The following is a 16,122-nucleotide window of genomic DNA, read 5'->3' as shown; positions in this document are numbered from 1 at the left end:
ACCACCTTTTCCTATCAGAAATATAATCCATAGCCTTTACTGTCTGGGGCAACCTTAATAGTAGATCTCTTTATGATACATTATTATCTATGTGTTCATAGATAATCCAGATTTGTATGTATAGCTACATAATTGTTCTATCTACATTACAAACCTGTGTCATTGTGAAGATTAACAATCAATCTATATAGATGTTGGGATTGCTTCATGGAGTCCGAGTGGTGTACTTTAATATTTAATGTTACTTTTTCAAGTCAATATTTGATCAGACATCATATGGCAACGTTTCCTGGAAAATATATCAGTCATTCTTTCTTCATGAAACAAACACGTGTTTATCCTTTAATTGTTTCATGTTACAGCAATGAAAAAAACTGAAAAAAACAAAGAGGAACAAAATAGAAAATCTATTAAGACTTTAATTTTCTTATTGCTTTTAAATACAATTTTGGACAGTGGTTGATATCTTTTACATGAATAATTTACATAATAAATAAAGCAAACACATTTTACTTTCTTTCACATTTTCACATTTATAGCAGCAGTCATTGCCAACAGAGTTTCATTAACCTGAAATAGTGTTTCCAGTTGACATCTGTCCTAACCAGCTTCAAACAGGACAGATTAAAACCTAGATCGAAACAGAAGAATTTGACCTGCGTTTAAGTCAAGTGAAACTATCTCAGGGGTGTTCCAGGAAACTCTGCACCAGTGTTTGGAAATTAAATAAGCAACAAGGTAAACACTGGTGTCGGCCGTAAAGCAGTGGAAGTCACAGGAGGTAGCATCTTACTCTCCTGCCAATCATTTTTCTTTCCTTTTTTTATTCATGCAGCAGGCAATGTCTATTGATCGCTATGATTATCATAGCAATCGATCCACATTCTACTGCATTTTTCATAGTCGCTGTAGTTAAAGCTGTACAAGAATCCCTTCAACATAGAGCTGTGTGTTGAAAGTTTGCCAATGCACAGACATCTTGTTCCAATCATTTACGATGGCTGTCTTGCTTAGTAAGACACCAGTTCATCATCAGAACAAGGAACAGACCGGCAGCAACACTGAAACATTTGCATACAAAAAACATGACATGATGACCTCATATCTGCCAGTTGATGTGCCCTTTACACAAATCATATTGCACTCAGCACTTAACCTTTATTTTAACACAATACTTTGGAGACTGAGAAGGGGACCAGGCTTAGGGATTTTAAAAAAAAGTGGTCTTTCAGAAAGACGTCCAGTTAGTTAAGAAACAATACAAATGTTTGACATGTGGTTGAGCCAATCAGAGCCCTTCAAAATGATTGATGCAACATTCAGCCAATTAAGGGCAGAATATAAGTTCATGGAGAGGAGATCTTGTATCTAAATTACATTTATCTTGTATGGCAGAGGTTAATGGCAGTTTACCCCCATCAGACTTTATTCTTCATGATGTTAAGCGGGGTTGAGAATGGAATCATAACTCACTGAAAGTGTATTATGCATACAAATAATGGGCCCGTTTCTGCACGACCAGTAAACCATGCAGGATAAAAAGCAAGATTTCTGTCATCATTAAGAAGCTTCTCCAAATATATTATTTTGTGCTAATTCTATAGTGCATTTTCATTAAATATAAATGGTCGTTTTTGTATATTGAAATATACAGCAAAGATTTAACAATGTCAAATAATACGTGTGGAATTAATAATAAATAAATAAAACTAAGTGAACAGGTGTGGCCTTGGGGTTGGGTTATAAATTGTGCTAAATTGTGCTTTTCTAGTCGCCGGGTAAGCACTGTGGAGCGGGCCAGACACGGTTGGGGGTTAATCAGGGAACAAAATGACCACCTGTTTTTGCAAAGCGATGAGGAAAGGTCCCTCTGATTGGAGCATTTGTATGGGCACTATTTTTGGGGTGGTTGCCTGATTGCTCTCCTTGAGAACAGTGACAAGGTAATGTGGCTGTGCTAATGATTACACATAACTTGCTGCCCGCTGGCAATGAGCCTACAATGAAATGTCTGGTCTGAAATATGGACATAGAAAGCCAACGCTTTTTTTTTCTCTGTCTTCCACATGTATCCTCTCACCGTTCAATCGTAATGCACACACAAACAGGCACACTTAATTATAAGCAAACAAATAACTACAAGTGCATTTGGCGTTGAAATGTACATGGAAGCAGTTGGGTGTTGACACGTACAAAACAGAAGCAGCCTTGTGTGCTCAGTCACACACAGTCAGACATATTGAACACACACATACTCAACACATAAGCTTTCACACACACTTGCACGTACGCATGAGCACCACACACACACTGCTTGTTTGCAGCTTGTGCCAGCTTGCTCCCTCTGCATGCCGACTGTGTGTCTGGCACCGGGGTTAAGGTCTGGAGCCACACACAAGCTGTGTGCTCTGTCTGGCTTTTACACACTCTAAATGGGCTTTATGAATGGCTAGGACTCAATGACTGAGTCAACACCAGGGGCCACACTCGACCCAATCCGACAACAGGTTTTGGAGATAAGTCAGAAACAACATTCTCCCAGCACATCCAGGAAGCATGTTTAAATGAATATGCCACCAGGTTTTCTTTTGTTTAGCACTGCAAACATTGTGCTGTGGAGTGTGTCAGTCCACAGATGTGTTGCTTGTTTGTCATTTCTGGCTGAGCCCAAGTGCTTTTAAACAGCACTCTGTAGTGTCTATGTGTGTGCTTGTGTGTGTGCTCTCTTTGCCCCATCAAAGCCATGTTTAATCTCTTCGCTGCAATGAATCCAGCTCTCGACATTGCGTGGAGCCAGTGACTCTGACAGCCTTTCAATGATGGAGGCTATTCACAATCTTGTGCCCTCAGTGGGATGCATGCTGCCCCATTCACAACCATCAAAAAACGCTCACATACAGTAGATACAAACAGTTATGCACACAGAATTCCTCACCACTGCTCTATCATTAGATCCAACACTCGACTGACATTCAGATCTGAATCTAGACTGAAGTCTGACTCAACAAAAGGAGCTGTCGGGGGAGTAAGAGGGCGGAGGCCAGACGTCAGTGTTTCAAGCCAGTCAGCAGCGTCAAATGATGTCGGAGCCCGTCGTTTCCGCGACTTCCCAGTGGACGGCAGAGGGGAAGTACAAATGGGAGGCGGGCGAGGAGCTGGGTTCACCTGGCTGGGATTTATTACAGCTGGAGATGGAGGGAGTTCCAGTAAGAGAGAAGAGCAAAGAGGTGAGGGCAGGAAGCTGTCATCCCTGTGCTGCTGGGAGGCCTGGCACTGATCCGTCTGAGGAGGAGGCGGCGAAGGGCCCGGGACTGAGTGAGCGGGGGATTTATGATCACAGACATTAACAGAGTCTGTAATAGAGGTAGTAAAAAGGATGAGACACTAAAAGAAATATAAGCTGTATTCTTTTTTAATTATTGGATACTTACCAACACAAGCTATGGGCTCATCCAGAATGTCATCTATGGACTGCCGAGGGTCCATCTGTGGCCAAAAGAAACACTTAATTCCAAACTGTGTAAAAGTAGCTTTTGATGATGTCTTCCTGCTCAGCCACAGAATCTAACCTGTGCTTTCTGGATCGCCTCCTGTAGTTCTTCCTCCAAGCTGCGAACACTGGGCAAGGTCTGAACTGGACTCGCTGTAATCTGCACTGGCAGCTCAAAATCCTGGCCAATCACATCACACGGTTGGCAGCAAAACACCTGATTAGAAAGCAGGGGTAAATTAGTTGACAGCTGGGAGTTTGCTCACATGTTTGACCAGTTTTACAGATTGAAGGTTGTGTAGTGTGCCCTTGAAAAGTGATTATCCAAGATGTGTGTGTATTGATTTGCATGTTTACCTGTGTAAACAACACCTCCGTCTGTGCGTCTGTTTCTGGCTTCCCTCTGGAGCATCCAGGATCCTGTTGCAGGAACGGATGAAGGGATCCCCCACAAGACTGTAAGAGATGATACATAAAAAACATGAATGATTCTGGGAAAGCAGTCTTGCTGTCATTCTGCATCTCATCATAGAGCAATGATCCAAGCCTGTCTCTGCGCACCTCATTGCCAGAGCTGGTGGTGCGGTCCCTAGGCCTGCTCCGTAACCTCTCCCTCATCTCCAGCTCCACGCTCAGCTCCTGCTGCTGCTGCTGCTGCTGATCATTCTCATTTCTCCAGGGGGTCCCACACTGCAGGGGCGAGGACGACGACATGGGGAGACTGGGACTTGGAGTTCCTGAGGCGGTGCTGGCAGGAGCCATGAAGACAGCGTTGGAAAGACATTGTTCACCCACCAAACTGACTGAAGCATTCGAGAAACCATTCGGCATATTGTTCAGAATTCCATTTTGAGCGTCACTGAGAATCCCATTAGGGACTCCTCTGTCCGGGATGTACATCTGTTGGTTCGGGCTGCTGCTGGGGGAGTCTAGTCCCGAGCTGGAGCTGGAGCCGGGGCTCTGGCCGGATGGCAACAGGGCAGTAGGGGTGAGAGGCTCCAGGCTGGTACCCAGCTGGCAGAGGGGAGCAGGGGTGAGGCAGGAGTGAGGAATCTGGAACGGGCGGAGACGCTGCAACAGAGTGGGCTTTGTGCCGGAGACGGGGAGGCCACGCTTTCGCAGCTGCTGCCGTAACTCTGACACCTGAGGAGAGGGAAGAGCAGAAAGGACACTTAAGAGATGTCTTCATAATACATTGTAAAAATAAAAGGTTCAGTGCTTTCATGCTTTTCTTACTGTTAGATCAACGAGATTTGCAGGGAGAAGCTCAGGCTTGGAAGCAGGGCTTGTGTCTGTAGGGGTGTGGTTTGTTGTGGCGGGAACAGGTTGGGGATTCAGTGGCATGGCTCCAGAAGACTTCACAAGATCATTGTGATCACTGGAGGATTTATAGAAGCATTTACTCACCAAAAATGCCTGAGGACTAATAACTCATTAACAAAGCGGATAACTGTGTGGTTTAACAATCTGGATTTCCTAACACTGCATCAAAGGCAATCTGTTTGCATACCTGGGCACAACAGTGAGCTGCTGTTGCTGCTGCTGCTGCTGCTGCTGCTGCTGCTGCTGCTGGTTCTGGAGGATTTGCAGCTGGAGGAAGACCTGCTGCTGTTTCAGTAGATGGCAGTAGGCTGGTTCTAAAGACTGGCTAGGAGCCGGGCTCTTCTGTTTGGCTCCTCCTGAGAAATAAAGAAATAAACAATTTTAAAAGAAACACGTAAACAGCGTGCCACGATCCAAGCTTTGATTCAACAAATTGATCGAATCTGTGACTAAATGTTGTAAAGCATTGTATCCATACCTCCAGTCCCAGACCCTCCTCTCTGGTCTGGAGGAATGTACTGGTGATATTTGAGTTTCCTCATTTTGGGTTTGGTGTCCCGCGGTTTCCGTGGGCGGGGATGATGGTTGAAGTTGAGGGAGGTGGGCAGTGAGGAGGCGCAGGTGGGGCTTAGAGGCTGAGCTGTCTGTAAAGAGACACATTGCCCACAATTCAGCTTTACTGTGATCTCTAATTTCAAGAGCAGTATGTATAATATCTCTGAGAAAATGTCAAGTCCTTTCACGTTGTCAGGCGGCATTTGCCCCATGTCAAGGTTCAACTCTTACATTAAATGTACAAATGCCTCGCAAATCTCCAGATGACAGCATATGTGTTTCTGACATGCAGCCATGCTGCTTGTGTGTGAATGTGTTGACCTACAGGGCAAATACTGAGCTCCCCCAGAAGTGAAAATTGACAGTAATGAATGCAGAGCAGCATACAGCAGAGCATTTGACAAAACAGATGAATGACCATGCTGTTGGGATGAAGACATCCACAATGCTCTTTTATTGTTTGTGCTGGATACCTGCTGTGACTACATGTCACGATAACGAGCACGTACAAACACATACTAAATATAAATGTTGTTTTTTTTCTGGATGGAAATGTGATGAACTCACATTGAATTGACTGCATTCTTGACAATATAATGTTATTCAAAGAGTCATGAAATTATTCCATACAAACATGGCCCTTGTGAAATGTACATGAGTCACAAAATGAAAGTCAAAGCACTGGGTTTGAATTGGGCGCATTAGCATGCACTAACCCAACATTACCTTTGGCAGCAGGGGTGTGGTCTGAGAGGTCAGATACATCCCATTCGGTCTCCCAGGTGTTGCCATGCCGTTTGATTCACAAAGTGTTACACTCATGGGTTGTCGAATGCCCTCGGTTGCCGGGAGCAACGCCAAACCAGACTGAAGGCAGAATAACAGATGATCAGAGTTGACATATGAGATGATTGAAATTCACTTTGATGTGTTGATCAGAGTTTATTGGTAGGAATTAATGTATCCTTGGTGAGTCCTAATATCAGTGATGTTTCCTCACCTGTGCATGTCCAGGGCTGTGGATCAGGGGTGGGCCCACAGCTGAGAAGTCACTCAGTAATTGGTCACCTGAGAGCCCTGGCAATGAAGAAAAGGCTGTTGATTGATGAACGCCATGATGCTCAGTAGGCGAGGAGGAGGGGCAGGAGGAAATGTCATCTTCGAAGACATCAGCGGACAGAGGGAAAGAGGCAGGGCCTGAGGAAATGAAAAGTGAAAGGAGGTAAGGTCAAAGGAGGAGGAGAGGAGATTGGATGAGGAGAAAAATAAATGTGTGTGACTGTCTGTGTGTGCCTGTGCATGAGGATGTATGTTGACTCACGGTTCTCCAGGGGCAGTGTGTGTTCGTGCTGTTGATCCACAGGCCCTGGCGGACGCCGGATCCTTTCAGTAAGGTCCTGCGTATGCCGAGCCTTCTTCTGCCTCTGGGCCCCAAACGCAGTCCTCTCTGCGGGGGCACGGAGAAATGGTGCATATAAGTGGAGAGATGGGGGGGACAGATGGGAGACCGGCAGAGAGAAGAGGGGATTTGGAGAGAGAGAAGCAACAGGATTTCAGAACATATGTGATGTGAGTGTGGCACAACGGTGTTGCCACAGGCAGTCAATCCACATTCAAACCAGCAGAGCATCTGAAAATAGTAAACACTCCTGTCCACAGGGAGATGTTCTCCCTTGGAAGTGAACACACACACACACCCAACATTTAAAAAAGGGCAGAAAAGGAAATGAGGGAGTTTGAAAGGCCTGATGTTATAATAATAGTATTTTCAAATTGAAAGGGAGGTTAAAGGTGTGGAGAACAGAGAGAGATGCCAGTAAACAACGGCTCTGATCCCTGGATGGGTGGTGAGTTTATCATACGCTGTCAATCACTGATATGTTTGCAGGCTGCTTAAAATGCAGAGTTAGAGTGTACAACAAGGTCACATATCTATTTAACTGACAGCTGATGAAACACCGAGCCTATCGCCAGATTTACACGCCTCATTTCCTCACACTGTACAACAGGAAGCGTAGAGCATAACATGTGTGATAAAATACAGACAGAGGAACAGAGAGAGAGGGAAATATGCCACGATACAATTTGTTGGGAGGACACAGGGTAGAGCAGGAAGGAGATAGCTACATTATTGTATGCAGGGCATCACCTTGTGCAGTTTCAGCATTGAGACCACCAGGGGGCAACTTCTGTGCAGCACCATCATCAGTAAGACGCTGCATCAGGAAACAGCAGGTCAGCCAACAGCCAGGGCCAACATTGCATTGTATTCAGGATCAATCAAAATAACACTGTACTTCACTGCCAATGTAGCCTAATGACATTCACACCAGAGTTTCTCTAAGAACATTTGCAAAGTCTATGAAGGAATGGATCCTGTGCAAAAACAAGACGCTGATAAACTTCATGTTAATGATTGTCTCACGAGTGTAAATAAGACAGGTTACTAAAAATGTCTTTAGCATGAAGTACCTACTATAGTCAACCACACAAATGAACAGGAATGGAAAAACACGTGTTGGGGGAAAACTATATTGCATGGATTACTCTTACTGCATCAACATGATTATTTGATGGATACTGTGAAAAAGTAATGCTGTTGTATATTATTGAGAAACTGGACTCTACTCACCAGAGCTTCACTCTGGTCTTTCTCTGCTTTTTTAGGTTGGCAGGCAGATTTTAACCCTATAGAAACAGAGAAGACGGGGTTATATGATGAAAGGCAGTAGTTGTTGTTTTTGTTATTTTTAGAAGATTCTTGTGTAGTAGAGGAGCAAATGAGGTGAACCAGAGCATCAACAAAGCATTTTTTAGCCTTCACTCATGTTTCCAAGTTACAGCATGAGGTGCTCTTTTGTGTTGGCGGGGTGTGCAGCACTTGGGGGGGCTAAGGCAGGAGAGCAGCATATCTACACAGTCCTGGAGATTGTTTTTGTATCTCTATACTAAATGACTGTGTATTGCATTGAGTGCAGAGATCTGGCTGAAATTATGTTGAATGTATGCTCATATCTGATCTTCCATTAATGCATGATACTTATCTTTCCACATATATTCTTTTAACTTACATATTTTTTTTAAATGTGTACACATTGTATTATTATTAATTTAAACATCATGTACATCTTGCATATCATGTGTATTTCTGTTTACCATAGCATACCCTAACCCCCTGATTCATAAAACACATATTTCATCATCCTGAATGAAATGTTATTCAGATTGTATTCCTGTTATTCACATTGTATGGTTAATGCTGTTATAATTTAACTAGTTGTGCATTATACATTGACATCAACCTCTATGCTTTGGCCCAACAAGGGGTTTTAAGTAATGTATGTAATGTAATAATTCACCAAAAATGTTTTAGACTCCAAAAGAAAATCAAATAAGAGTAATGCAGGTCAATACAATAAAACCTACAAAGATGTTTACTAATCAATAGGTAATCATGTCTCAGTGAAAAGAGGTGACCAATCAATCACGATGTAAATGACACACATAGACTAACCTAAGTCTGCATTGATTTCACTTTGCCTTCGGTTCTGAATCCTCAACTGCAGGACTGAAAGACAAGAACAGAGATTAAGCTGCTGTGCTAAGAACAAACAAAAATAAAGATTAAATATCGCAAGTTACTCAGATACAGTAAGTTGGTTTGATTTGAAGGGAAATGATCTGGCAAAAAGAAATGACTGACGTATAAAGGTAAGAGTTTAGCAATGCAAACATCAGGATCATCGTTAAATGATACAGCCTTGTAAATGACTTCACCTCAAGCTTTGCAATGCTTATAGATGATGTATCTCCTTGCATGCCTGCACAGATCTACACACCACCGAATGCACATTAGCATTCAGTACATACACAGCAGGGCTGGGCATGATACATGTCGGTGAGTTTTGAGACCTGAGAGATATGACGAGGGGAAGGGGGGGGCTGTGCAGGGGGGGCTGAGGGCAGTGACTATTTATCTCTCAGTATGTCTATTTCTGTTGGTCCCATCCCCCCTTCAGCTGTCCCGCTCTCTCCACAAGCCTCTCATGCATCCCCTCCTCACATCATCCTCATGTGTGTCTTCCTGCCTCTCTGACAACTCAAAACAAAAGTTTAACATTGTAAAGATCTGGATTCAAAGGTGATTAACACACTGTGCTCTGCTGTCTTAACAAGTCAGGCCAGCAGGGTTTATCACACTGACGTTTCTGGTTGATTCCAGTGTGCGTATGAGTGAGTATCTACAATGTTTTGTAGCTTGTTTCGCCTTCGTTGAGTCGTACAGAAAGGCCTACATAGTCAAGTGGAGGTCCCAATATAAGCCATAGACTTTCAAATAGCATTACTTAAGAAGCATTACTGTACATAATGGTTCCCAGCATGTGGGTCAGTCCTCATTAGATGATCAACAACATAAGACAAAATAAATATTTTACTCTGAATTATGTTAATAGCTTTCTAACTAGGATTCAGTTCTTTGCAAATGTCTTGTAAATACTCTTCTTAAAATCATCCCAATTAAACACTCTTCTCAGAACTCCTAGATGTGAGGAAGGGTTGCGAGTTGATTTCGTGTAAAGGTTAGGAGCCAGTATTTTAACATTACGAGTGCAATATTGACCCTTAGCATCTAGCATATGCCTACTTTCGTGACATGAACAGTTTTATTATCAACACCAATGATAATCCAAAACAGAATAAAGAAGAACTCAAACAATCTACATCATATGTATTAATGGCTGACAGAAGCCATTGTTTTTCCCACAAGACCCAACAGGAGTTTGATGTCGCAGCAGACTTTCTGGTGTAGCAGAGACTCTGCTATGTACATACATGATGTCAAACAGAGCAGCTGCCCTGAGGAATCACGTTTTCCAGCAGGTGTTTGTTCACCTAGGGGACAGCGTCTGTGTCATTTCCCTGCCTTCCTATTTTACCAGCCGTTAACGACAGCTGCCTGGGAGCAAAACAGCAGCCGCTACAACTTGTAGGGAAACTTACATTATGCACTTATTGAATGCTGTTTGTCACAGAATGTCAGTTGTCTCCTGAAAGTTGTAATCAGTAAAGTAATACATTGGATTAGTTAAACTCGGTAATATCATTTGGAAATCATTCAGATATTCTGTAAAGATTTTGGCCTCAAGATATAAAGAATCTGTGAAAGTAATACAATCATAAATAATCATGGACCTTTTTATGTTTGATTGTAGCTTATTAAGACATGCATTCACTATGTTATGGAGTTAAAAGTTTATTTAAATAAGAAAGTTTCCTGATAAAGGCCAACTGTTTGTTTTGCCATGCCTATCAACAATGGTTAAAGTGTCACACAGTGTCATGAGCACATCCGTTGGTCTCAATCTCAGCTGTTTACACATCTATTCAAGACATGTGTCAGTGTGTATCAATCCCTTAATACATTCACCCCGATCAATACCATCACTCTATTGATCACATCATAGACAATGTGACACAGCAGCCAATAACCCTCTCCAACACTTCACCTCTACATATCGATGTCAATTATGCCCCAGATATAAAGCCATTATTCTGTGGGGATAATAAACCTTTCTCTGTTATAATTGGCGTGAGTTGAGACTTCAGGATCCTCACCTGAGCGGAACTTGTTCCTGATGAGAAGCGACCTCTCGGAGGCCAGTAGTGTCATGGTGGAGGGGGAGGGTGGGGGTGAGAGAGAGGAAGTTCCTGGTGTCGCTCTACCAGGAGGAATGGACCCCTCTCCTTATGCCTCTCACTGGTGCAGAGAAGCAGAGGAAGCAGGGTAGTGAGAGAGACAGATGCTTGTTAATCCACTGATAGACACAAACCGATATTGATGGAGGCACACAAAGCACAGCGGAGATAGATGGAGGGGGAAATAAAGACGCAAAGTCTCCAGACCTACAGGCAGACTGAACACTGCGGCGAGCTGCTCTGGCAACAGCAGGCCTCCCTATAGACAGCCTGTCATAATCACACAGAGAGTCACACAGACCCACCCACAGAGACAAACTAACGATACAGAGAATTAAACTGACAAGATGGCTTCTACAGAGAGGGGGGTGACAGAGACAGAAGCCCCAGCAGATACTCAGACGTCAGGGCCGATTGTGACGGACAAACATGAAGTGGCAACACCTACAGCATCGCACAACACACTCACACTGTGACAGCAGGACCGCGAATGTGTCATGCACTAAAAGAAGTGGGACTGCCTCGCTGAAATAAAGAGAGCTGGGAATCTACATAAGCTGCATTAGTGCACACACACACACACACACACACACACACACACACACACACACACACACACACACACACACACACACACACACACACACACACACACACAACCTATTAACAATATTGATTTGAGCTGGCCGGCCACAGAACACCCGGAATGACAGGGAATGGACAAACACACACACACACACAAAACACACACAAACACACATGTTGTGAAGTAGCCGAGGTTATTCATACTAAATCACCAGTGCTCTTCCTATTCCCAATACCATAAACACACACACACACACACATCACATTTATTTACAAAAGTCCAAAAAGAAGGCCACACACGCATAAATGCAATTTACTAACAAGCAATTGATTTAGATGTGTTGTTTGCCACAGACATGTTTTACAGGAGGGCACGGAGGCACAAGCAGGCACTGAAAACACAGAGAGAATAACAGCAAGAGAATGAAAGAGAATACTTACAGGAAAAGAGAGAATTGAGTCCCTCAGGGGAAATTGAGAGTGGATTTAAGATTAAATTGAAAGAGGTGCGAGGTGGAGGAAGAGAGGGAAAGAGAGAACTTCGTAGTGCGTTTAATGACGATTCCTTTCTTTCATGTTCTTTTCATATCCTTTTGTTTCTTTTTGCCCCCTTTCACACTTCTCTTCTTCCCCTAAAGGTGAAGTGCAAAGAGAAAAAGGATCAGTGGTTCCCTCTTCCCTACTGCGATACAAACTCACCCTCTCTACCTCTGCCTCGCTCTCTCTGCCCCCTCTCACCATCCGCCCCAATGCATCCTGGATCCTTGGTGCCAACTGTGAGCGACTGTCAAACGTTCCCCCTCCCCCTCCATGGCCTCGTCTCCCCCCCTCCCCTCTCGTATAGCAGCAATTCATTCCCCCCTGACATATGCTGACTGATTGATTCAAAGACAATAAGCATGTTTGTGTTTGTTTGTACGTGACTTTAAAGAAAAGTAGGCTCACTGGTGAAGTTAGTCCAGCAATGGTAGGAGCTGAATTGCCACATAATGTGATGGATAGAAAAGTGAAGGCAGAATAAAGAAACGCTTTATTACAAGTCAGCGAGAAAAGCCCGGGAGTGTTTTGGACTCGCATCAAATCATGTACTGCAGCAGCACTGCAGGCTCATATGCTCCTGTCAAGACACCTTTGGGTCACCCTCTTTAAGTGATCTAGTAGTGTTTGCGTGCAACTACACTTGTGTGTGGGTGTGTGGCGTGTGTGAATGTGTATGACACGAGTCACAGGTCAGTAAGTCAGTGTCCGTCAGCATATACTTTACAGTATCGCGCTGGTGCCAAGCGAAATCACTCGAGTTTAACCTCAAAGCTTCAAAGCAACTTGCAGGAGAGTGTTTGCCAGTGTGTGCATGCTCTCTACGTGTGTGTGTGTGTGTGTGTGTGTGTGTGTGTGTGTGTGTGTGTGTGTGTGTGTGTGTGTGTGTGTGTGTGTGTGTGTGTGTGTGTGTGTGTGTGTGTGTGTGTGTGTGTGTGTGTGTGTGTGTGTGTGTGTGTGTGCGCGTGTGTGTGTGTGTGTGTGCGTGCATGTGTGCGCGCGTGTGTGTGCGTGCGTGTGTGTGAATGAGCCTTAGGGCTGCAGAGGGGGAAAAGTGGGGGACGTGAGGTCGTTGCTGGAGCACCTGTTCTGTCGATTTGACGGACAGGCCGGTGTGTGCTGGTTCAGCAGGTCGTTGGGAGGGGGAAACAGAGGGGGGAGGTAGAGAGGGTGAGGAGACAGCCAAAGTTGGAGAGGCAGGGAGGGTGCAACACCGGGGGAAGTCTTTACTGAGGGGACAGGAAGAGAGCTGGGGCCAACAACACAGGGATACAGCATGGGAATGGGTTGCTCTCATTCCATCAGATGTGAAAGGAAAGAGAAAATGACGTGGAGATCCACTAATCGGAGAACACGGAGCAGATATAGCAACGTATGGGCCAATTACGGTTGCCATGGAACAAAATGGAACAACTAATGGATCACAAAGTGAATGGGAACCTTCATTTAATACGAGGTTATAGACTGACGGCTCTTTTTGCACAGAATGTCTGCTTCTTTCGTCATTATCGAATCTCACCTTTGACTGCTTTTCCTCTCATGCCCTGTAAAAGCATTTCACAAACACAAACACAAACACAAACACACACACACACACACACACACACACACACACACACACACACACACACACACACACACACACACACACACACACACACACACACACACACACACACCGACTTATATAAACAATGACTGCATTGACAGCATGGCACATTATTGAGGGAAAGGTGATGTAATTGCTTATTCCTCTGGTTCTCCTGCCCAGCCACACCCGCTCGTCTACAGCCTGGTCTCCCTCTCTGATTAACACCTGTTGCCCTCCTTCTCTCTCCCTCCCTTCCTCTCTACCACTTTCTCTCTCACACACACTTACATACACTCCATAGTGTTAACCCTGCACTGTGTCTGGTGAGCAAAGAGGCTTGCAAGCTGCTAACCTTTCCCTTGTGAAATATCAGATTTCTCAGTTTAATTCTGGACTCATTTTTGTGTGTGCAGGGCTCTGCCTTCACATGCAACACCCAGACTGAGAAGCATCATAACGCTTGGATTAAAAATACATTCATGGGCAATTTCATATTTATGTCAAACCTGCCTCCTTTGCTGCTGAAACTGCAGAGTTTGAATGTAGATCCAGCTCTCCCCAGGCTCACTGTCTTCTGCCTTTCACCTTCGTATAAGTATCCCTCCACCATTTGAGAGAGCTGAGAGCCAGCATAGGGAATGTGGCAGTACATGCAGAACATCACAAGTGTGAGTGTGCCCTCCCATGGATGAGCTGTGTAATGACAATAAAGAAGAAGAAAGTCATGGTTAATTTAGCTTTCCATCATCTTGGCCTACAATAATGGGTGTCATGTGTGATGCAACAGAGTGGATTATACAACAAACATATCAAGGTGCAGGATGTATCACGGAGAGTAAAGCTGAAACACACCGGTCCAACACACTCCATCACGTCTGCTGCCATCAGCTGCTCTCCTCTGCTCCTCTACCTTTATCACTTCAATCACTTGGCCATGTACCTCGTGCCACTCTAAGGCTCTGCTGCCCGTTCCACTTCACGCACGCACGCACACGCACGCACGCGCACACACACACACACACAAACAGACCACACAAATATTTGTCTGCACTCTGTCCATCATCCCTCTGTCTGTCACTGCACTTTGAAGCTGTGTGCAATCTGGACGCCTACCAACCCTACACGCACACACTCTACTGTACACACACATTTCCAGCTGGACTGCTGATCCGACACTGCTCCGGTTGAATATTCATCACCATCACGCTCTGAGGAACTTGTAGGCTCAGCAGTGTAACAGCCCAGTGGTGTCAATTAGGGGACCGGGTCTGTTTTGTGTTACTGACAGAACAGAGCTGATTCAACGGCTGGAACCTCGGAGTGACCTTAACAATATGAACTTAGCACTTCAATGAGCCTCTACAATAAAAAGGCTAGTAAGGGCCTCATCTTTTATAGAAGAGATGAGAAGGGGCATACTAGTGTGAGTAAGAATATAAGAGTCAACTCAAAATTGAGAGTACTGGGTGCAAAATACGGATATCTTAAGATTTCATCATGCAAAATAAAATGTTTGTTTATTGGCTAAATAACCTTTTACCTTATTGATATATGAGATTGATATCTTTCACTGTTAATATGTATACGTTAACTGATTATGTTTGTTATTTTCAGTTGATATGTGTATTTATGTTCATTTTCAATTTTATTTGAAATATGCCTCGAGTGCAATCCCTTGTTTTCATAATTTCTCCAATATAGATACATAAACTCACTTGCATGTAAAAAGACTGCAGTATTTTCACAAAACTATATTGCATGTAATTTAGTTTTGCTTCTTACATATTATCTGCTGTATTTGTGTTCGAAAAAAGTGAAACAATATTTTATTATACCCTTGAATTTGAATCCAATTTGTATAGCCATCTCTGTCCTTTTTATTTATACAGGCTTTTGAGTTTCTGGCAGCTTTATAGTTTATTATAGTGACATAATGATAAGTTAGACCTCTAGTTGAGTGAGTGCTGGAAATAAAAGATAGCATAAATGTTAGAGACAGTTTGAAAGATACTAAACAAAGAAAGTTGGCAAAAACTAACATTGACTCCGGTATATTATAAAACTGATGCAACAATTCTATAAATCAAATGACACCATAAAGCAGGTCTGGTCATTTATTTGTACCCCTGGCGTAATGACAGAGAGAACCAAGGAAGGTTTCTGATTTTTCAAGTAGTTTTTAACAAAAAATATTACTTGTACTTCGACAAATATATTTCTTTCTGAAATAATTTCCCCTCTTTATAGTGACCCTGAAGAGTTCAATTATGACTTGTCTACAGTGGAAGAGATGGGGGACACAACAGTACCTTTTCTGGGTAAAAAGGTAATCAGAAGTTTAGCT

General features: G+C 43.6%; 1 protein-coding gene across 1 annotated transcript; it reads right to left on the bottom strand.

The window, feature by feature from the left end:
• Positions 1-401: 401 nt before the first annotated feature.
• Positions 402-12,386, bottom strand: LOC117461606 (myocardin). Its single transcript, XM_034103555.2, has 16 exons — positions 12,092-12,386; positions 10,985-11,126; positions 8,883-8,936; positions 8,001-8,056; positions 7,518-7,584; positions 6,690-6,815; positions 6,369-6,565; positions 6,095-6,235; positions 5,292-5,457; positions 5,001-5,169; positions 4,727-4,868; positions 4,052-4,633; positions 3,848-3,946; positions 3,570-3,707; positions 3,432-3,486; positions 402-3,353 (listed from the first exon to the last, which is right to left on the bottom strand). The coding sequence occupies exons 2-16, from the start codon at positions 11,037-11,039 to the stop codon at positions 2,932-2,934; spliced, it is 2,469 nt and encodes an 822-aa protein (XP_033959446.2). The 5' UTR covers positions 11,040-11,126; positions 12,092-12,386; the 3' UTR covers positions 402-2,931.
• Positions 12,387-16,122: the final 3,736 nt, after the last annotated feature.

The sequence above is a fragment of the Pseudochaenichthys georgianus genome, chromosome 16 (genome assembly GCF_902827115.2).
Source record: "Pseudochaenichthys georgianus chromosome 16, fPseGeo1.2, whole genome shotgun sequence".
NCBI classification, from domain to species: Eukaryota; Metazoa; Chordata; class Actinopteri; order Perciformes; family Channichthyidae; genus Pseudochaenichthys; species Pseudochaenichthys georgianus.
Note: the sequence above shows the minus strand (reverse complement) of the source record. Positions and strands in the feature narration are given on the sequence as shown.

Coding starts and splice junctions, on each gene's coding strand:
- LOC117461606 (XM_034103555.2), bottom strand. CDS start 11,039: ATGACACTACTGGCCTCCGAGAGGTCGCTTCTCATCAGGAACAAGTTC. Junction 6,236..6,368: donor ACAGCCCTGGACATGCACAG/GTGAGGAAACAT, acceptor TTCTGCCTTCAG/TCTGGTTTGGCGTTGCTCCC. Junction 3,354..3,431: donor TGAGCCCATAGCTTGTGTTG/GTAAGTATCCAA, acceptor CCTCTATTACAG/ACTCTGTTAATGTCTGTGAT.